The sequence below is a fragment of the Bactrocera oleae genome, chromosome 5 (assembly GCF_042242935.1).
Source record: "Bactrocera oleae isolate idBacOlea1 chromosome 5, idBacOlea1, whole genome shotgun sequence".
Taxonomy (NCBI): Eukaryota; Metazoa; Arthropoda; class Insecta; order Diptera; family Tephritidae; genus Bactrocera; species Bactrocera oleae.
Genome location: NC_091539.1, coordinates 1,161,856 through 1,185,565, shown reverse-complemented (window position 1 = coordinate 1,185,565; position 23,710 = coordinate 1,161,856). Strand labels below are relative to the sequence as shown.

General features: G+C 41.8%; 2 protein-coding genes across 3 annotated transcripts; one reads left to right on the top strand and one right to left on the bottom strand.

Moving 5' to 3' along the window:
• Positions 1–93: 93 nt before the first annotated feature.
• On the top strand, positions 94–1,372 carry LOC106620835 (probable phosphatase phospho2). The gene has a single exon (XM_014239458.3). It carries the CDS (start codon positions 409–411, stop codon positions 1,162–1,164), a length of 756 nt encoding a protein of 251 aa, XP_014094933.3. The 5' UTR covers positions 94–408; the 3' UTR covers positions 1,165–1,372.
• Positions 1,370–23,670, bottom strand: e(y)3 (enhancer of yellow 3). Of its 2 annotated transcripts, none has more exons than XM_014239464.3 (12): positions 23,529–23,670; positions 9,210–12,974; positions 6,919–8,329; positions 6,615–6,838; positions 5,413–5,504; positions 5,159–5,308; positions 4,643–5,089; positions 4,304–4,576; positions 3,892–4,237; positions 3,663–3,825; positions 3,409–3,597; positions 1,370–3,330 (listed from the first exon to the last, which is right to left on the bottom strand). In XM_014239464.3, the coding sequence occupies exons 2-12, from the start codon at positions 12,861–12,863 to the stop codon at positions 2,852–2,854; spliced, it is 7,428 nt and encodes a 2,475-aa protein (XP_014094939.3). In that variant the 5' UTR covers positions 12,864–12,974; positions 23,529–23,670; the 3' UTR covers positions 1,370–2,851. The 2 variants fall into 2 exon arrangements, with proteins under 2 accessions (XP_014094939.3, XP_014094940.3); XM_014239465.3 differs by lacking the exon at positions 23,529–23,670 and adding an exon at positions 17,945–18,570.
• Between the last annotated feature and the right edge of the window lie 40 nt (positions 23,671–23,710).

The window sequence follows — 23,710 nt, the reverse complement described above, 5'->3', positions numbered from 1 at the left end:
TCGTGGGACGGAACGGAACCGAATTAAAGGCGCTTAAGTTGGCAGTGTCTCTAGTTTCTGAAGGCATTTTGATTTTTTTATAGGCGTATACTCTTTTTAGTACATCAAGTTGTTTTCGTATTGTTCTACCATTGATTAATGCTAGTAATAGTTGTCTAGTTCGTAGATTTGTTCTGCAGCCGTCCTCATTGGCCGTCCTAACACTCTCTTCTGACTCAAACTGAGAGACATAAAATATTCATATACTTCTACGGTTCCGATGCTGCAGTTATCACAAAATTGTAAAAATCAAACATCAAATCGAATATCAATATAATATTCAAAATATGTATAGACATTTACTCACCAAAATTTATATAGAAAATTAGTTTTGACTTTTGCTTTGAATACCCATTAATAACGCTAAAAATGGTTTTTGGACCGCCCAAACGACGTCTACTGGTATTCGATTTCGACGAGACTTTAACTTCGATGGATTCCACCTGTCTTCTGCGCAACTTGCTGCCGGTATACCGACGTCCCAAGGAAATAAACGAAATAAAAGAAGGAAGTATTGCATATTTGAACACATTATTGGCAGAATTACGCGCAGCAGGTTACTCATCGAACGAACTACGTCGCCTTATTGCAGCCATACCGCCAGTGCCGAGTATTGTGGACTTCATAAAGCATCTCTACGAATCTTGTGATCCCAAATACGACATTATCATTATCAGCGACTGCAGCAGCATTTTCATCAAAGATTGGCTCGCCAACCATCAGTTGACTGAATGCATCAAAGCGATTTTCACCAACCCATCGTTTGTTGTTGCCAGTGACGGTATGCGAGTGGAGGCGTTGCAGCATGCCAAATGCCCGCTAAGCCCGCCTAACCTATGCAAACGCAGTCTTTTGGAAAGGTATCTGACGAAGCGTCAGGCGATGGGCGTAACTTACGAACGCGTGATTTTCGTTGCAGATGGCGCGCACGACTATTGTCCCACGTTGGTCATGCGTCGGGATGACATTGTGTGCGCGCGTAAAGGAAAGGAGCTTGAAAAGAAAATACGTTGCTATCGCAGAAAGTGCAAGGTGAGACCGCTCGTGCTGTTGTGGAGTACCGGGCACGGACTGCTAACGCTCTTGGAGTCTGCCTTAGACTGTGTGACTATTTCAAGCATATAAATTATGCAAAATTATATTAAATAAAACTGGTGCGATCTGTGTTTTTTTAATAGTGAAAATTATACACACACACAAATACAAAGGTTGCAGTGGGCAAACGGAGACAAATGCGTGCAGTAGTTGCAATAAATAGTGCGACAGTTAAAAATTCTTAATACCAATTCCAATATTCACATTTTTGGCAAAATAAATTATTGTATAAAAATAACTGCATATTTTATTTTTTATTATATTCATCATCATATCATTAATATAGTTTCTTCATAGCATTTATTTGGGTAAATTAATTACTTTATTACAGTTAATGAACCTGCCAGGCATGTCAACGCACAACACGCTCAAAAGCTGAGGCGCGCGTAGCGCCTTTATGTATTTAATTTACTGTTTTAATATTCGTTTTCTCCTTTTCCGGCTTAATTTAGATTTAAAACTAATTTTTAAATAATAAAAAATAAGTTTACGCGACTCCTGTAGGAATCAACTATAATGTTTGCACGCATTTTTTTGTAAGATGTTATTAACTTCAACTTACAAATGTAAAATAAATTGTATGTATATAAACCGCGGCGGCGGAGCGCGGTTGGCTAACGTAACAATAAAATTGCAGAAATTCGCGCACATTGAAATATTTGCATAGATGCATTGGTTGTTTAATTAACACTTCGTATGGGCAAGTGTGTACACTTAAAGCGTGGCGTGTACGAAAACATATACGGCTAATATTTACAAGAAAAAAAAATTTAATTATGCAATATAATAGATGAGGAACACAAATACAAATAGAGTGCTGTGAGCGGTGTTAAATTTACGTGTTTTTCTTTTATACATGTCGCTACGCAATAAACTTGAGTATACTTATATTATTTGCCACTCCGCCACTTTGGAAACGATTTTCAACGCCTTATTTTTGACTTTCAATTAAAAACTATACGCGTATATATTTAAATACATATTTTGTCATTATTAAACAGTTATTAGTGTTGTATACAAAGTGAATTTCACGCCTTATATAGTTTAGTTTGATATTTATTAAATTTTATTTTATTTTGTTATGCTGGTAAAATGTTTGTTTTTTGTTGTTTTCAGCTTATTTAGAACTTAAATCAACTCTTATGTGCATTATTTGACATATTACATACATGATTGTGTTTGCATGCAGCAAACTCCGACGATAACTCCTTAGTTAATTTGTTGAATTAGTTTCTTACTGAAATGTACGTAAACATTTGCCTGCTACGTCTATGTTCATTAATTTTTGTTTGCACTATAATACATTTGATAAATTAACACTTTAAGCCTAACGTTGTAGCATAGGAGAATCGAGTTGTTTGTTTTTATTATAAATTTAGCTTATAGTTAGTTATTAAACGAAACTACACATTTAACTTAATTAAAAAAGTATGAATTAAATTTTTGTTTCACTTAAATGCTAAAATAAGTGTTATGTTTATGAAAAGGCGTTAAGTTTGTCATCAATTCTTCACTTATATGCTTTACACGCGTTAAAACATTTCACTACCTTGAATCGCATGCCAAATGTTAATTTCTGCTTTCAACTTGCGAGTGTTGCTCGGCACCATTGCTGGTTTAGTTGTCACGGCATCACCTACACGGCCGCACTTTATTGCTACTACATATCGCTGTCGTTCAGGCTACTACGCTTGGGGCAGTAACGTATCACCCCCACTCAGGCAACAACGGGCGGTGGCGGCGGCAGCGTGCCGGCTGCGTTCGTCTTGTTCGCATTCGCGGCCGCGATCTCCGCAGCTGCGTTGCCAACTGCTGTTGCGCTAGCGGCAACGGTTGTTGCTTGCGTTTGTGTTAGGCTTTTGAACTGCTGCTTTTGTGGTGTGGCGTTGGGCGGCGATACTGGTTGTGGCGTGACACTGCCAGCGCTTGTTGTTACGCTGCTGACGCATGGACTGGCGATTTGCACGCGCTTCACGTTCTTGACGCGTCCACATGGCACACACAGCATGGAACAGTGCTCGCGCAATTTCGTAATGTGATCGATGCGATATTCATTAATCCATTTCACCTTTTTGTGTTTGATCTGTTTGACTTTCTCGCCATTCGGCGAAATTATGTTTGGTTGCTGTGGCAAGCCCTCCGGTTTTGTGGCGCCACAACGTATACAAACGCTACAACGATCACAACTCCAACGTACTGTTTAAATGAAAAGGAGCAAAAAGGTAATTGTTATAAATGGCAGAGACATTGTGTATATATTTTAACTTTACACACCATCTGGCACGGCTTTGATGCCCAAGCAGTAAATGTGGAAGCCGCGATCGCACTGCTCGCAGTACAGCATTTTATTCTGATCCTTGTTTCCTTTGCATTTGATGCAGCACTTGCAGTCGGCGCATTGCCAATTGTAGTTGCGCACGCGCGCCACCATGCGGTAAGGCATCTCAATGCAGCTCGGGTGAACTGTAAATTTCAAATATTAAATTGAATTTAGTAAATATTAAACAGCATAATTGGCGCTTAATTACCTTTGCGTCGGCAGGTGTAGCAGCTTATGAAGACCTCGGGCAGGTTTCTCATATTGCGCTGCTGTGCACGCTGGCACACGCCGCACTTGTGTGTAGCAGCACCCTCATCTTCCGTGGACGAGCAGGAATCATTGTTTGAGCTATCGGTGTCGCTATCCGAGTCCTATAAAAGCAAGCAGTGATTGCATTAAACACTTGCACGTGAACTGTGAAACTGTGTGAAACTTACCGATTCGCTTTCACTTTCACTGCCCGAAGTGGACATGGCCGACTCTGTTGCACTATCGGCTTCCTCTGCGGCATCAATGCCGTCACAATTAACTTTCGCGGCAGAACGTGAGCGCACGCTGCGACGCAGTGTGTTGGCCGACGTTATGTGCTCGTCGTTGCAATCGCCGATGGTGGCTTTTGTGTTCGCTGCTTCAGTGAAAGGTTTTTCGTCTGCGACGTTAAGTTGGTCTACTACTAACTTCTTGTCATCTAACACTGGCGGTGCCGCTGGCTTTTGTGTGTGTTGTGACGTACGTTCAACCAGCAAACGTGGGTCCTGCAGCACCGTATTTAGCGGGAAGCAACTGTAAAATGAAAACATAAGTTTATTAACAAACTGCGCTTTGCGTATTTGTTGTTTTTGGGCTTACCTCAACTCAAATGGCGTGTACTGGCGATATTTTGCGCTGTACTGACCGGGCACTAAAGCTACTGGGTAGCTGGCGTCCACGTCACGTGGCGGTGTAGTGATGCGCGGTTGCAATAGTGTTGGTGGCTCAGGTATGTTCTCGACTTTGGCGGCCTCTGTTACTGCCTCGGCAATTGTGCGGTTCACCAGTGTTGTAGTGGGCGCTGTTGCAGGCAATGGCACATTCACCGTTAACGTCTGCAAGTCCAGGCATGCTAAACGTTCCTCCTTGCGGCTGCAATACAAAACAAGTGTTAGTGCTTTTTGTTCTAATTACCTACTGTCTTGTTGTTGTGGTTACCTTCTATTGAAGTAGGAATTCCATTTACTGGCGGAAAGCAATGCACGTTCACGCGCTTGCAGTCCACGGCCAGTCACGTTGAGACCTAGTGCTTTTTGTTTCGCCTCGATTTCGCGCAGATGCTTTTGCCTGATGAAATCCTTGTACTCCTCGTATTTCTCATAGAAGTCGGTATACATAATGTCGAGTATGTCGGATGCCCAGACGGCTGTGATGCCCAAGTCGCACATACGCTCCGACACGAGACCCTTCTCTTGCAGCCAATTGCGCTCCTCCATGTCGATTTGGCGACGCGGCAGATCAGGATATTTCCGCTTAAAGCTTTTAATGCCCAAATACAAGGCGACCTGCTCTTGAATCATAAAAGTGTCGCGATTTTTCGATGGACAGCAGCCCTTCGGTGGCGGCCAGTCATACTCAGCGATAGCTGCAACTGTAATTTCAGCGCTGAAAATAGAGCACAAATATTCAATTGGATTGATTTTATTGTCGGGTCAAGTGCATGTGTGTACTCACTCTTCAGCAACGCAAACTTCCATTTTCTTCTTCTTTGGGCGTTTAATAGCGCTGCCATTTTGTACAGCGGCCACAGTGTTGGGATCCAAAATGCTGCTCGTACTAACCACGGAGGACTGAGACTCGTCATTATTAAGAAAATCGGGTTGCCTATAAATTTGCAACAAAAAAAAAGTAATTAGCAATAATTCTAGTTTACACATACATATATACTGCAAAAAATCCCTTATATGCACGTATGTATGTGTTTTTACCTTATAGGCGTTGCTGGTTCCGATTGCAGCGGCATTTGGATTTGACTTAAATCAGCGCTCATGCGTGTATCTTCTTCGAAGACTTGTGGGGACTGTGAAGAGAGGTATTGGAAAAGGATTTTAAGTAAATTTTTTAGGTAAAAAATAATTTCAAGTGAAAGTATATAGTGCACTAAATTAAGCAATGACAAATTAGTATGTATGGTAAATTTGATCATAAAAAATATCATAGAAAATTATTTCATAAATCACATAAATTTTTTTAATTAAAAAATAATGAAAAATTGTTGAAAAATAAATAATATATAAAAAATAAAAATAATTTTCTACAAAAAAAAATTAGCCAGAAAATATTTAGTGAAATTACTTTTTTTTTTTTAGCATAATAATTTATTTTATTGCTAATTATGTTATTTTAAATTAAAAACCCGCTGAATAATGGCTGTGCATATGTGTATGTATGTAAATAAACGCTGCAGTTGCTTGACTAATTCCTTAATTGTAAATGTGTTGTAAAAGCATTGTAACATTAACAGTTACTAATAGGGCAATTGCTACTCTAGTTCACTGGCGATCGCTTCAGCTGACTGCTATGAAAAAAAAAACAAAAAAAACCAAGCGATGAGCACAAGCGGGGTTTCGTTTATACCCCACTTTGTTGGCGAAACGACGCAGGGGAAATTTTCGTAGTTGGGGAAGACGCGCATTTGCCAATTCACCACTCTACAAGAAACCCCATATTTGGGTTTACATACACACACACACCCAAACATTACAATGCAATATTTGCAACGTGGTGAGTACAAGCGTAATACAACACAGTCCATGAACAAAGAAAAGCACAAAAAGCAGCTGCTTCGCACACCTGAACTTTTTCAGTTGCTTTTTCGGATGCTTGTGAAGTGGTGTGTGGTGTGTGGCGGCACTGTTGACGTTTGTGTGCCGTCGGAACTTGGAAACCTCGCAGAAAATGCACGCCCCTTTCGTCGATTCAATGCGTTGCGCACACTACATAGCTAATATATACATATGTGCATATGTGTGTGCACTGCCACTACTTGTATATTATGTGCTTTGTGCGCTTTGACCATGCGAGAATTCAGCGCAATAAAACTCATACAAAAACATAAATTGATGATATAATTGATATTAGTTTGCAAGCAAAAAGCATTTAATTTTAGCATATTCAACGAGCCACTTACCGGACTAAAGAGGCCTTTCATGCGCTCTGGATCGGGCATATGTTTGAGGCCGCCGACACAGCGTGGCCGACTGAGCGCAATTTGTTTGGCAACAGCACTGGCGCCACGGCCCAAGCGATGCGCGCGACTACCGCGGCCGCTACCGCGTCCCGAGCCACGTCCGCGACCACGTCCACCACGCCCGCGACCAACGGGTGTGGAAATTGAACTTGTATTAGAGTCTTCTAAAATAGTAAATGCGAAATATTTATAAGCACAGGTTTTACATGAGACATCTTTCGGCAAGCCTAGTAACAATGCTTACCGCCAGATATATCCGCACCGCTGCCGAACGCGCCGCCAACTTGACTGGTAGAGTCATCATCACGTATATCGAATTTGGCGCCGTCTAGTGTTGTCTGCATACGCAGCAGATCCGTTTCCAAGCTTGTGTTGCACTGCGCTGCCCGCAGCTGTTGGGTTGCCATAAGCGAAGAGAAGTCGTTTGGTCTGAAGACCACATCCGGCACGGGATCCGACGATGAGAGTATAGTTGCAGGTGGCAGCATTGAACTGCTGCTTTGATTTTGTACTGCGACACTAATTGCTCCGCTACTAGCGGCAATGCTGCCGCCAGCTGTGGTCATAGTGGCGGTTGTGCTGCCATTACTGCCTGACGACGAGGATGAGCACATGGTCAAGTCAATTTGTGTCGCCAACGAAATGGTAGTAGGCACACCGGCGTTCACTGGAGGGCCAGCAGCTGTTGTTACAGTGGCGGAGCTCATTGAGCTGCTGGAGTAGGCAGAAGAGATGCTGGAATTAGAACCACCGTAGTGATTGAGGACGGACATAATGCTGTCAGACACCGAATTGGTGATTGTAGTGTTTGTTGAGGCAATAGTAGCGCTGCCGCCCAACAAGGCGTTCACCGAACGCTTACGACCCTTTATAGGCACCTCGCCATTGTTACCGCTTGACTTGATCTTCGTTGTCGGTGTTAAAGCGCCACCTGGTAAAATGGTACGCCGCGAAGTTCTTGCACCCGTGCGCACTATGCGCTCTCGCTTCGAAGCCTCCGTATCCACTGCCGCTACTGTGCTGTCCTGTTCCTCCGATGGCTGCTCGGCGTCCACCATATCGATAGCGAGACGTTTGCGTAACAGCTCCACACGGCGCGACTTCGACACGCCATCAGTGCCCGGTGTGTCGACAGCACCAATACTGCTTGTGTCATTTAACATGGCGGCGGCGGCTGCGTGCGTTGTAACAGCTGCAGCTGTCGCAGCACTATTGAGAGCATTCTTTTTTGGACGACCGCGTCGCTTGATGCCGACTGGAGTGTTCGGTGTAGTCAATTGCTCTGTGCTGGCAGCAACCGCTTTCGCCGACGACGCTAAATGTTCATTCGATGTGTAGCAATTAGCGGCTGCGTCGTGGTTTAAGTTGTACTGCAGTGTGTCCTCTTCGTCCAGCGGTATGGCCAAGAGGTGTTCATGCCGTTGTTTGCGCGGACGATGAAGCGATGTCTTCGGAGAGGAGAGATCCATTGTGACGGTGGAGTTCTCGGTTGGTACCACCTCGTTGCTGATGTCCACAACATGATGATTGCCGCCGAAGATGGTGGGCGACGTAGTGATCAATTTCGTATTAGATGACTCATCGTCCGTCAGTATGGTAAGTGTAGCCATGGTGTGGGATTCACTATCAATGCGACGAACTTTATTCGGTGTGATCTATGTAAAGAAATAAAATTGCATATGCCAGGTTATGATAAGTATGAAGATACACGTACAAAAACAAAAAAAAAATACAAAAATACAAAAACCTCTCCAATAAACCTTATAACGGGTGATCCAAGTAAAGATACCTATTTAAATAGTCTTTTTTTTGACAGATCACGCGTGTGTCATGTTATTTATGTTCAGTATTGTTCGGCATTTCATCATGGAAAGACTTACGCCTGAACAACGTTTACAAAACGTTCAACTTTATTACGAAAATTCAGGTTCTGCAAAGAATGTGTTTCGCGCGCTAGGCTCAACTTGTGGTCAACATAATCGGCCAACCAATAGAACCGACTATTTGATGCCTGAAATTGAAACTCGTGCTCTCGGCGATATTTGGTTTCAACAAGATGGCGCCACTTCCCACACATCGCATCAATCAATGGATTTATTGAGAGAAAACTTCGTTGAGCCGATAATTTCAAGTTTTGGACCGGTCGTTTGGCCACCAAGATCGTGTGATATCACATCGTTAGACTTTTTCCTGTGTAAAGTCTAAAGTCTATGCGTACAATCCCGCTTCGATTCAGGCCTTGGCGCAAAACATCACGCGTGTCATTCGACAGTTACCAGTCGAAATGCACGAATGAGTTACCGAAAATTGGACTCAACGGATGGACCAACTGAAAGAGATAATCTTCAAAAAATAAATGCCAAAGAATGTTCTTTCGCATGATAATAAACATTCCACATTAAATTTGAATTTTCTGTGTTTTTTTTTCTTTAAAAAAGGAAGGAAACCTCAAAATGGATCACGCTATAGAATTTGAGTCCAAAAGTTTGCCAGTAAAAATCAACCCTTCCCCTACTGTACTTTTCGTAAACTCACCTCAATGCACCGCTCCTCCGCATCGTTTTCCATCATCAAAGTGGACATTGTGTTCGCGTGTCTCTTCAAGTTCATGTTATTTATTTCATCTGCTGCCGAGTTATTATCCAAGACATTATTGTTGCGTCTCAGTATATCCGCGCTGTTCTCCTCATAAGCTCCACTGATCGTGGCATTATTTATCAAACCATCTGCGTTGTTTATGTGCAGATTTTCGGGCAACGCAGCGGTATCGTCCAGCGTCAAACGCGGACTGCCTTCAGGTGTGTCCAGTATCTCAATGGAATCTATTACCTTTTCCATTTGCGGTGCCAACTGATTTGTCAGCGCTGTGTTATTCATAGGCGTCGCAGCATTGCTGACTGTGTGCATTATGTTTGAATTTTGATGGATTCGTGCTCCATTGGCCATTAGCCGTTCTGTCAGTTGTGGATATTTCATGCTATTGCTTAATTGCTGTGGCAGATGCGGTTGCTTTTGAATCTGTAACTGTTGCTGTTGCTGGTGGGCGTGTTGTTGTGTTTGTGATGGCTTCGGCTGCAGCGGCGGTGGTGCACCGTATTTGCTGGCGTTCAGCGGCGAATTTAATTGGGTAAGCAGAAGCCTGTTATCCAACGACGGCGCCGTCTGTATGACGCTCATTTCACGTTGTAGACGCTCCATTAGTATGGTGGCTTGCGGTGGCTGCTGCGCATCGCTTACTTGCGGATCAGCATCGGTGTAAGTGAAATGTGCAGGCGATGAACCCGGTGATGGCGACGATGTCAAATCGACGGTGTCCACTACGTTCGATAGATCGTCGGCGGACATCGGCGGTTGCATTAGCTCCGTTTCTTCGGTATTATCCATGCGTAGCGAGTCACCATTGCTCACATGAAAAATATTATTGAATACCTGTGGATCGTGGTTTTGTAAACCCTCATCGATGTCCATGTCGTCAGAGTTGCGTCGCGGCTCCTGTATATCCTCTTCCTCAGCGAACGCTGTGTTGTCATTGTTGAAACCGCAGAACTCTTGGCTGCTGCTCGATTCGCAACCGTTAACCAACTGTTCGCGCGCACTACTCTCCCTACTTTGTTGGGTATCCAGCGACCTTTGCGTCACGCCGCAACCGCTTTTGGCGTTTATGTCGGTGACGGCGATGTTTTTTGGGTCGCTGGATTTTCCACACTTTTTTGACGCATTACGTTGCGATTTATCCTCCAGCACAGCTTTCATTCGCAAGGTGGGCGACGAAAGATTCTTAATGGTTAGCTTGGGCACAACTTTGTTGGCGGCTGCGTCCTCTGCTGAGGACAGTGGCGGTGAAGATTCGCCACTCATACATTCATCACTCTCCTCTGAGGATTGCTGCTCCACGCTGGGTATCGATTTGATAGTCAATTTGGGGATTTTCTCCTTACATTCGCTGCCGCCAATGTCCTGGCTATTGGTTTTAATCGTCAGCTTGGGCACGACTTTTTCTACAGTGGCATCACAGTTGCTACCTTTGGTATCCTGGCGAGATATCATTAGCTTGGGCAGCCGCTCTGGCGACTCTGGCTTGCGTGAGCTGCTCGACAACTGCCGCACCACCAGCGGCGACTGCTTAGGTGATTGGGGTGCTGATCCGCCTTCCAAATTTGCCATTGAGATGGTCAGCTTCGGAATGGTGTGTGCGTGTTCCGTTTCCGTTTGCTGCTGCATGGTCTTAATGCAGAACTTGGTTGTCGTAACCTCCGTTGCAGTTTCATGCGTCTTTATTGTAATCTTCGGTATCTTCTCCGGAGGCGGTGCTGGGTCCTCGCTTAGGTCGCTGAGCGACTCCTCTGCTTCCAGTGATTTAGTTTTGATCGTCAACTTAGGTATGACTTGCGCGTTGGAGGTGTCGTTGTGTTGCGTTATAATCACCGCGTGTTCCTGACCGGTTTTGATCGTAAGTTTAGGTATTTTACTGCTACAGCTGCCAGTTTCAATAGCCTCAGCATTTGTATCCGTAGAAGCGTTGGCCGCTGATGTACTCACACAGGCGCCAGCTGCGCTTGTTTTGATGGTCAACTTCGGCACCAGCTCCTCATGCTTGGGCGGCAATGTTTTTATAGTCAACTTAGGCACAGAACAGGCGGTGGCATTTGATACAGTGCATGAGGCGTTGGCAGAAGATAGGGACGGCAAACCTGCGGACGAGGATGTGCTCGACGATGACGAAGATGAGGATGCCGGCGATATTGTCGACATTATCGACTCGCTCGTGCCGTCCAGCGATGTTTTTATGGTCAGCTTCGGCAATGGCGGGGGTGAGTGGTCTGTATGTGATTTTGCTGTAATCGCACTGTGCACGCCCGAAGTGGCTGGTGACAACTGACTGATGCTACTATTGTTATGCAAATTGCTTTGCGAATCGGACATTTTGATTGTCAGCTTGGGCACAATTGAGCTGTCCGAGCTGTCATTGGCAGAACGTATTGTCAATTTGGGAACAATATGTGGCTCATCGCTGCCGCCACTGACGACTGCTGACGCTTTTATAGTCAATTTGGGTATTTGTGCGCCGAGCCGTGTGCTGCCAGTCTCAACCACCGCCTCATCTTCGGCTGAGGATGAACAATCCGAGGATGCTACATCGTTGTGCTTCTTCACGATCGGTTTAATTGTGATTTTTGGAACTATATTCGTACTGCCACTGCTGTTGTGTGCGTGTAAATTGATTTTGAGCGGCTCCACTTTGCGTGTCGATTCGGCACCGCTATAGCCGGCAATGCCGTCACAGCCGCTCAACGTGTCCGTATTGCTATGAGATTCACTGGAGCGTGTATTAACGCTCGCAACATTTGGTTTCGGTAATTTCAGTATGATCTTGTGTGTTTCGGTGTTGTGCTCGGTTTGCACTGCTTGACCTTGCCCACTGCCAGCCCCCACACTCGTGGCATGACCCACAGCATTGGCGTCGCCGCTGGCAGCCACGGTGGTGGTTGACTGTTCGCGCGCAACCATGTTCGTATTGTCGCTGTCGCCGTTCGTATGCTCTAAACTACCGTTACTTATATTACTAATACTAATTTTGTTATTGTTGTTGCTGCTCGCAGTATAAACTGCGCGCATCAGTTCCGTATCCACACTTCGAACGCCTGCTGCACGTGTCGCCGCTGCAGCAGAGGTTGTCGGCATCAGCGAGTCCAACGCAGTGGGTATTGCGCGAACAAATGCGTGGACCGCACGTGCGCTCGGTTTCAATACGCTTCGGCCAATGAAAGAGGATTGCGTCGTTTGTTGTGGCGATTGGGATTCATCCTCGCTGGAGGCATCCGTTGTTATGTCGCCGCGATTATGCGTCGATTGTCGGCCACTGCCGCTACCACCGCTGCTGCTACTGCTGCACGTCGTGGACAACACACGCTGCGGTGAGGAGCTGCAGTCATTCCCGGTGGAGCTGGTGATGCGCGCCGGCGATGTGATCAATGCCTCCAGACGCGGCAAATGACCGGTAGCGCTTATATGCGTCTCACACGAAGTCGAAGTGACAATTTGCTCCTGTTCTTCTTCAATACTTTGATTATTGGCCTGCACGTGAGCCAGAGCGGAGTTTTGGTTATGATTGATTCTTCTACTGGCGGCGTACAAATTGTTTTGTGGGTTCTGTGAATCTTCGGGCGCCTGGTTGTTTGTAACATTCATTGCTTAGCTGCCTCTTCCTTGATTAAGTGTTGGGATGATTGCCAAATCCAATCGAAGCCGTGCTTTGACGTCTTTTCGGATCAGTTAGCGTGAGAAGAGCGTCACATCTTCCTGCAAGAGGCAAAACAAAAATTACTTAAAATGATTAGAAAAATATACAAAAAGCTAAGCTAATAAGGAATGAATAAGCCGCACGAAGCAGGTATCTATTACAGATCGAACTAATTCAATAAGAAGAATTCGCCGACGCGACCAAAGCTCTACGTCATTGTTGTCACCAAGAAATTCACCCTATGCATAAAAAATTACACAAAATATACGTTGAGATCGCGCCGCGAAGGCTGCTAGTCTGCCGACAAACCAACTAGGCACCGCGCATCATAGACGTATTTGTCATCAAGTCGGGGAATCCACACGAGCTCACACGATAGTTGGATAGTCGCAGTGGCGGTCAAACGGACTGACAGACAGACAGACGACGAGGTCCAGCCGGCGAATAGCGCGAGCAAAACAATACAAGCGAAATAACAAAAAAAAGAAATAAGCACACAGTTTTGGTTCTTAGTATGTTTCAGCAGCGGCTGTTTACCGTTGTTTCACCTCATAGTAGCATTTGAAAAAACGTAAACGCATCAGCTGTTCACTAAGCGCTCATAGCTGATGTTGTAGCTACGTGCTGCTGGCTGTGTGCTGCTGCTCTTGATGGTTGGTTCGGGGCTCTATTCCTTGCCTTTGGATTCCTCACCTTATCACACACACTCGCCGCCCCAGCCGATGCCGCGACAGCGTTGTGCTCTCTATGCATGCACACTTTGTACGCTGCTCTCACACACTCTCTGGCGCGCGCGTAACACAGCCAGTCGAGCGCGCAGTTCGTTTATATATTACAGCTAACAGCTACTTACTGCTGCTGTAACGATGACGCCACCACAGGCTGACTGGCTTCCCCTTCGCCTAGGCGCGCGCCGAAAGTTCGACAAATCGACCGAGAGCAGCCACGACAATATTCAAAAGTGAGGTGATTCTTTGATTTACCATGAATTAAAATATACGTCGTGTCAACGGGCGCGCGATTGCCGCTTACTGCTGGCCAGCCACGACACGACAGTCAACAGGCAGCGCAAGCACACAGCCAGCCAGTCAGCCAAACCAATGGCTAAGCAGCCAAGCCGAGGCAAACGCTGTCACATTTGCAAATGGAACTCCAAGCGAAGCACAACTAGCCGAAGCAACAACAGTCCGTACGGGTAACAGTAAATGCGCGTAATTGAATAGAAGTACGTCGACTTGTGCTAGTGAACGCTTAAAGGCATAAAAAAATGCGAGGATAAATGGTGGCGAGGCGGCAGAGGATATACAAACTATTTGCTACGGCAAAAATATATTCTGTGGAAAAAACACAAAAAATCAATAGTCCTAGTAACAGTTGCTGAATGGAATAAACTTACTTTGTGACAATTGGACAAGATCAGCGAATTTATCGGCCAAAAACTGCAAGGATTTACGCGAAACCCATTTGAAGAATGAAGTCTCGAATAATGGATATATGCAGGATATAAATATTGGCAGAGAAGCGACGAGTTCCAAAGCAAAGGAAGGAGCGCTTAACTGCAGTTGCAGCCGAACATAAGCATTCGCTAATGAGCTAACAGCCAAAGTATTTTGAGCTGGAAGATATGTGCTGTGCATAATCTAGGGAACCCCAAAAAACGTCTATTGTTATTTTTCTCTGTTGGGAGTAAGCAAGTTCGGCTGCTAAGTTCATTGTTTTCCACCTGCATAGCACAGCGAACGCGGCGAGCAAAACAAAAAAACTTGAACAAAGCAACGAGCAAAACAAACACGAAATGCTGCAGGAAACGTAGAAGCCGAGAAAACGTTAAGACTATGATGGGTCGATACCCAGCTGCCAGCAGTGCAGCTAATCGAAGTAGTAATCTGTCGTGTGCCCTTATCGACCAAACGACATAACGTTCCGAGCGCTGCCGAACGAGCAACTAACCGAACAACAAAAAAAGCCGAGCACTTACACTTGTACGACCCCAAAATTAGCTAGCGCCAGACATGACACAACGACCAACCTGTCGGCCGACCGCCAGACGGGCAGCCACTCAGGCAAAAGTATAGTGACGAGAACAAAACGCTGCTAAGCGTCGTACATCCTCCACCACAACCGCTACCACAACCAAGAGCATATTATCAAAACCAAATGTATGAATGGCTGGCGCGTGAGTGAGTGCAGGAATGTATGAATGAACGTGCGGAACTAGCAAATGAGCAAACAAACGCACAATTGTTGCATCTTCTCGCTGCGCGCAATGTTTTGGTTTCGGGTCATTCACCCGCACAACAAACAGTCAAGCTTAAAGTCATACCCACTAGCCGCCGTACACTTTCACATTCGCAAACACCTGCAATAACAAAAGCAACAGCAACAGCAACAGCTTCGGCAGATACGTTTCATAATGAAGAATTTCATTCAGTTTAGTTAACCGTAGCGTAAGGCCGTTGGCGGCTTGATAAGCGAGGCCGTACAAAATGTATTCGGTACTAACGGTGCCGACAATAAGTTGCAGATAACAGAAACCGCAGCCAGACAGCTGAGCAACTGAAACCACATGCGAGGAACTTTACAAGCGTCCTAAGCGTCAGCTGTGCGGTGCTTTGTGGACACAAGGGCAGCAGGCGGCATTATTAGGTGATAATGCAGTTTTAAGCCGTTGCTATTTTTGACAGAGCTGTTAAAACAAGTTACGGTTAATTTATTGCATTATGCAGACAAGTGCTTCATGTACAGTAAAGAACTAGAACTAACAGCGCCTACTATATCCAGACAAGTTGGAGCGTATTTAAAAAGAAAACCAAGAAGCGAGTCAGACCAGCAAAATCGTAAAATATTTCGCGGGTTTCAAGGTCAACGCGCAGCATTTAGCAATGTGTTGTGTATAAAACAAAAAGGTTATGTTTGTGTGTATATGATGGTACTCTTTAACCAAGCTTTATACAAAATATATGTCAATGAAAATAAGAATTATTACTTACATACATATGTTTTGACAATAACAAAAACAGAATCATTAAAATAGGGTTTGTTTTACACAAAATAATACTGTCCCCCCTTTAAGTAGATTTGTATAATGATTAAAAAAAATATAGAAACCATTTAAGAGATTACATGGGTTTGACGGCTTCAAAAAATTTTTTTTTATTGTCTTATTTAATTCTATATCTTCCCGGTTTGGCCGGGACTGTACGGATTCCGAGCTTAGCGTCCCGGCCGCTCCGTGCTTAAAAATTAAAAAAAAAATAGGATGAATTGAATAAAATTGTGTTGCTCTCTCGCCTATTAAACATATGTCGCGATTTTCAGTGAATTATAATATGAAAAAATCGATGACTAAAAAATGTTTTTTGGTTTCGGCGCAAATATGGTCACCTAACTATAACATCTCTAGAATATTTTCCTCAATTTGAACCGAGTAATAGTTTTGGAGACACAGCCTTGAAAAGTTGCGCGCTCGAGGTCAGCTATATAGTCATTTAAAACTTTGAACGCGTTTTTCTCGTAACTGTGTTTTCAAAGTCGGTTGTCAAGATTTTTAGCGAACTACTCAACCGATCTTAATGAAATTTTACACAGGTATTTGTGTAATAATTTACAAGGTTTTGCACGAAGAATTTTTTTGTTGATACAACTATTTAGGTAACAAAAACGACGAAAATTTTCACCAAAGTTTTTTTTTTTTTTTAGGGAAAAAAGGTCTGCAAAAAATACAATTTAACCTTTTTTTGTTTTTCTTTCGTCCGATACCTGGTTTATGGTCTTAATTAAAACGCGGATTTTTTTTCTTTTTACTTTTGATGATACTGTAAGAAGTTCTGCTGTCAACGCAGCGGCATTGCCAGAAATTACCTACTAAAGGCCGAGTTTTAAATTTGGAAATTTTACAACATCTTTGTAAAATATGTACGAGTATATTTGAAATAATAAAAAGTTTGAAGAAAATATTTAATTTTTTATATGAAAAAAAAATATTGAAAAAAGGCTGTATTTTGCTTGAGGAACGCCATCTGACGCCTTAAAATTACACAAAAAAATGTTCGACGTATTCTCCCTCATATGAAAAAGTAACTATCTGACAAACAAATACTAGAACAATTTAACACTATTATTTATATGTATCTATACATATATCTACTTGTTTATAGAACTCATGTGGTCGACGCAGCCAACCACGTACCGCGTTAGACGTCGTCAACATAAAAATTAAAAAATAACGATACGAAAATGTGCACTGAAAATTGTAATAAAGTTGAGAGCGATTTATAAGCAAATAAGTAGACAAGTGAATATGTAAATTTATTAATATAATATTAATATGTAACATTTGTATTTATGTACGTGTGCAGGTGTTTGCCCAAAGCAACAAATACACTGCACATGTTAGCATATACATACATATGAATGATTGTTTATGGCTATTCAATCATTCACCTAGCCGTCAGCGGCAAATGTATAAAACGATTTCAATATTATTTTGTTTATTTGTAGTGTAATGTGTGCTTAGCAGCTTATATGCTGACCTTGGTATGGCTTAATTGTTTTTATATGTATGAAATTAATTTAATTGTGGCTTATGAACAAACAGAACTCACGAAAATACTTATTCAAACCACAAATACATATGCACTACTTTAAACTAATCAAACATGTAATTATAACCGAATTTCCCGCGAAGCGTGAGAAGAATTTGCCGAGATCAGCAATGCTTTGTGGAATATTGTATACCTAAAACTTTGCCAAGGTAGCGAAGCAGTTTGGAATGACGAATTTTTATTGACAACAACAAATAATTTGTGTAAATAAGAAAACTGTTACACAAAGTGGAATTTCCACACACACACACACATATTATGGACATAGAAAATGTATCGGTGACAGCATTGAAATTCAGTTGCTGCACTTGTCGCGGTCGCACTTTGTGCTTTACTTTTTTTTAACACTTCATATGCCATAATTCAAAACATTTTCTTTTAAGCTGCAGCACAAAAACTGAAAAATTAAATACACAAAAACTCACCAACCGCAGCTTGTATATTATGCGGCTTTTTAGCACTTTTGCGTTTGAGCACAGACTTTCTATCCTCCCTAAGATATATTTTATACCACTTGAGCGTATCAGCTCCCTCACCACCCTCTTTGACGAACACACACCGTGCGTAAAGGCAATGTGCTCATGAGTATGTAAAGTTGTGTGAGCAAATGAATTTTTATGTATTCTCCATCACACCATTAACGTCTGCAAGCAAAGTTGATTTCTACGCAAAACGATGACTGCTATTTTGTCATAATTTTCACCTACACTATATACCATATACAACCGAGTGTGATAGGATGATACGTCGAGACTTTTATCGAATTTTTCTAGCAGTCGATTAACTGAAAAATGCATGCACTTCGCTTTAACGCAAACGTAACACACTGCACTACACGCGTTTCAAAACGTTGAACTTCGAAACCGAAAACGAGAACGAAAATACGCTGCCCGCAGAGGAAAAATTGTGTTGTATCATTTTTAGTAAAATATACGCTGTGAAATTTTCAATGCTGTGCCAACGAACCAGCGCGCAACGTATGAACGAATCGTACGAACCAGCGTACGAAGCTGTATGAAACAGAGCCAGCGATAAACACAGCGAAAGTGTATGACAAGAAACGATGGCGATAAAGAAACGAATGTCGCACAACGAAAGCTATAACCTCGGTAGACTACAACGAGCAGGCAGCGTGAGGGGTAGGTTTAAGCAGCAAAGTGCTAGCAACGACGAGCCATAGTGCAAGGCAACAGGGGCAGAATGGTTGGGTGACGACGAAAACCGAGCACACAGAGACCGCACGATCGTAGCACGGGCCGTACGAAGCACGTGCACAGGGCGAACATGAATAAAACACGATGCATGACAGAAACGAGTAGCATGACGATAGACATATATGCATATACAAAGTCAATTGTATATAAGTGTGTATGCGTACGTAATTTATGTGTGTATTGGGTGGATATATGAAAGTAGCAACAACAAGTAGCAACTGACGAAGCGACGAACAGCAGACGTAGCCGCTGCGACAAACAAAGAAGAAACAAAAAGATACTTGAGCGCCTGCCAGCACACAAACACAAACACATATCCGCACATGCTTACTTAATTATGTTCACTCCAAAAGACATGTCAAAAGGTAACGCAAAGATACAAATATAAATATGTTAGTATGCACGTGCGTATGTGCGCTGCTACGTAGAGCAACGTACAAAGCGAGATGTTAACGGCGCAGCAGAGAGCGTATAAAAACATACATAGTCATATTTATGTATAATAAGCATTCGGAAATATAGACAAAAGACAAAAGCTAACAAATCTCATTTGCTCCCTAATATTGCGTCTGGCGAATGCCGATGGGGCGGTGTGGGTGCTTGAGCGTATTGCGGCAAAAGTACAGAACAAATTTCGTGTTATTCGCCGTTAACAGACAAAACTTGACTTCGTTGACTGCAGCAGCGTATACACCAACAACTTGTGTGCAAGTATGACGAATTAGCCCCGCTGAACACGATTACCATACATTTTAAACAGATACGACAATATTACGCACAAATACATACAAATGTTATTACAAATATACATATGTACAACAAAATAATTTTTATTACAAATACAGATGTTCGCTCGAGCGTTCACTCGTTTCGACGACCATATAGTAACTTTAGATAGCTACAGTTGTATGTTATAACACATAACATAACAGTTGAGCGAACGTCCAGCCAGCCGACAGTCAAATTGACGATTGCAATTTCAACAGTATGAATGGAATATGTCGGGCAAATGCAGAAATCGCGGCATCCCAAACGTGAAGACAGAAAACAAAGAGCTCCACTCAGTAGCGACGTTTGGGAAAGAAAATGAGCGAATTGATTTACGAAGGCGGTATGCACGATAAAGCATAAACCGCTCCAGATGGGCAACTTGCGCCACAGAACAGCGTACACTGAATGCTTTCAACAAGAGTGAGCAATACGTGAACAGGTTTCACGCAACCGACCAAAGTTTACGCACACAACGGCACTAACCGAAACTTACGGCTGTTAAAAGTAGAGAAATTCCTACAGTTTTGGAAATAATTTTTTTCTGTTTGCGTTTGATAAATTAATAAATTGTGACCTGTTGTTGTAGCGGTTATTTAGTCCATGCTTCGGTGGTAAGTTTAGGGTTGGCTGTCAACGAAGTTATCACACCGTAGGCGCAGGACACGTGCTGTTTCGACGTTATACTTCCCAAGACAGCCGGTTCTACGTTACCGGAATTGACCCGAATTTTATGCGGCCAAGTGCTGTTATTTCGGCGATCTAATCCTGATCAGACAGACGGACGGACGGACAGACAGTCACCCGGATTTCAACTCGTCTCTTTATCCTGATCATTTATATATATATAACCCTATATCTAACTCGATTAGTTTTACGTGATACAAACAATCGTTAGGTGAACAAAACTATTATACTCTGTAGCAACAGGTTGCGAGAGTATAAAAATTTAGCATTGGACTAGGGATATTATAATAGACGTAATTTGATTTCTGCAATAAAATCAATGAACGTGCCATTACAGAAGTCCACTTCGTTGTGCAGAGAGTTGACGAGCTTGGAAATGCGGTTGTGAGTGCCGTTGAAAACATAGTTCTTGGTTGTTTCATAGTTTTTAGCAGACGATTGCTTCTCAACGAGAGAACCACATATACAAATTTGAAACAGCGCGTCAATCAGAACATTCACGACTTTAAAGAAAAATATTCAGACTTTTTGAAGTCAAGTCTAGTTTGTTTTTGTGACACCAGCTCGATAGTTTTTCGATATCACATTGGAGATCTTGGGTGTCTTGTTCACAGATCTTCAAATCGTCTGCAAAAAGCTGATATTCAGACAAAAATATTAAGGGGTTACATGGGTTGCACGGCTTCAAAAAAATTTTTTTATCGTCTTATTTAATTCTATAACATCTCTAGAACATTGTCCTAAATTCTCAAGTTGATCCAAGTAATAGTTTTGGAGATACAGCTTTGAAAAGTTGAGCGCTCGAAGTCAGTTATACAATCACTTAAAACTTTAAACGTGTTTTTCTCGAAACTGTGTTTGGAACGGATCTTAATGAAATTTGACACAGGTCTTTGAGCTATAATTTACAAGGTCGTGAACGAAGGATTTTTTGTTCAATTACAACTTTTTAGAAAACAAAAAACGACGAGAAATTTTCACCGAATTTTTTTTTTTTTTTGAAAAACGTTTGTCAAAAATAAAATTTTTACTTTATTTTTTTTTCTCCGTCCAATACCTAGACCACTAGTCTTAGTTCAAATACGTATTTTTTTCTTTTTTTCCTTTTGTTGATACTGTCAGAAGCTCTGCTGTCAACGCGAAAGCACTTTTTTCCGAGGGACTGCCGGAATTGCCGTCGTAATGACCGAATTTTGAATATTTTGCTTTGAAAATTTCACAAAATCTTTATCAAAATATGTATCTTCGGTATAATAAAAAAAAATATTTTTGGAAAATAATATTTTAGTCTCATTTCATAATTCCTAAGTTTTAGTTTGTTTAAATTTATGCTAACTTTAAGTTCCCAATATAAATTTTCCAAAATATTGTTAACTGTATAATTTTTCAAACAATAAAATCTGTATAATATGTATTGTATATTTAATTACTTCAATTAACTTGAATGTATACATTATCTTCTAGACAGATAAAATATAATTATTTTATAGGGCAAGTATGCATGTCAATGGGCGTGACTGATTTGTAACCTCAAATTATTCATTCAAATATGTTTTACTGTTAGTTCAAAGGGATTTGAATGACAACAAAACTACCATATGCATCAAAACTGTTTCGTGCCGGAATATGAGAAAATACACAATGTTTATAAGCAAACGGTGATATCGAATGCGAAAGCAAGAGATATAACGAAAACAAAAACAGTAGAAAACTAAAAATAAAACACGAATGCAACATATGAACATTAAACATAAAAATGGATAAGCGGGAGAGTCGCATATACGTACATATGTTGAAGCGTTTAAGAGAGCCATACATAGACCAAAATTAATAAATAAATATGTAAATAAACCAAAGTACGTACATGCATGCATACATACATACATACAATACAAAATAAACATTTTGGTTATTTCTTAGATTATTAATGAATCATAAAGTTGAGTTTCATGTGCACAAATAAATGCCAATGCACTTTTCACCTCAAAATCAATAAAGTATCGATGCGCCTCAGCCGGGCATTGGAAGTAAAAACATTTGACGCAGCCTAGTGCAGCTGGATTTAAGACTACATCGCTCACCCCGTTTATTGTCGACTTTTGCATGCGTCTGATAAATGGAGAATGTTTCCAATGAATAACCACACTTCTAACCAAATGCACAATGCTTTTTTAATGCCTTCCAACACATCTGCATTTTAAAGAATACATCAAAAATGTATCTTTTAATTTCATACATGCACATAAAATTTCTACTTGTACATGGGCATACATATTAAAGTAGCATATTGACAAACGGTTTTGTATTCTGCAGCAATTGTTAGCGCCATTGACTTGTGTGCTCTTGATTGTAACAGGGTCGAAATTACTTTACAAAACGCGCGCGCGTCCGTTAAGTAACTCTATGTAGGGGAAGCACACACAGATAACATACATTGCGAAGCGAAAGAAAAAATAACAAACGAGCGAATGCAGTGTGGAGAAATTTGTGAAAGTGAAGAAATGTCGTGATTGTTTGGAGAAAATACTGAGTGGCGGCGAATTGCAGTGCATTACAACGTAAGTGTGGTGAACTTACTGAAATAAAGCGGAGGGATGCTAGCTTGACATTACAAATTACTAAACAGTAAGCTTTTCTACAAATAATAAAGCACTTCTAAGGCCTTATTAAGGATTGTTAACTACATAATTCGAAGCCGGAACAATTGACTCAAAACAGGCTTAGAAGAGCATACAGTGTTCTAAATACTCACATTTCTACAAGACATTTCTTCCGTCATTGACAGAATGCGTTATATTTAAAAGGTGTTATTATACGATAACGGTACAAATCAATAAGCATATAATTAAATAATATTAAACTAAATAATTAGCGTAAATTCTGCAAAATGCCAGAAATACACTTAGCACTTATTTGTATGATAAGTGATATAAATAATTCACAAAAGAAGAGGAACACGAATTTCGAATTGGCAAAAAGTTGTTAATATTATACTATTGAATATTGCGGTACATATGGATGCCTCAGCATACACTGTGTAACACCGCATATTTTCAGATATAATTATTTTTCACACTAAAAAAAATATTTTTTTTTGCCTCTGCATACTACTGTATACTATGTATGAATGTGTGATCAGACATGCAATTATTTTTTTTTTTATAATATAGATCTTTAGCAGTTAAATGTTTTTCCCCTTCTTATCACGCACTACTCCCCACCGGTTCGTTAAAAACCCACCACACCATAATCAAACAACGCGTCTCCTCGCGCGCAACGAACGAGCATGGTGCCAACAAAAACTGCAAAACAACAAAAATAATAGCAAGGAAATACTCACCATTTTAGCTTCGCACATGAAGAATACAATGCAAACATATGAAATGGCGAGAGTTGTGGTTGTGTATGTTCGTTGTGTTGTATTTAGTGGTATTAATTCACTTTAACTTATTCATATATTAATCCCTTCATTTATTTATTCAACTTTTAATATTTTACTTATAGTATATTTGTTTTACATAG

Bases quoted from the DNA above. Each gene is read 5' to 3' on its own strand.
- LOC106620835 (XM_014239458.3), top strand. From the start codon at position 409: ATGGTTTTTGGACCGCCCAAACGACGTCTACTGGTATTCGATTTCGAC.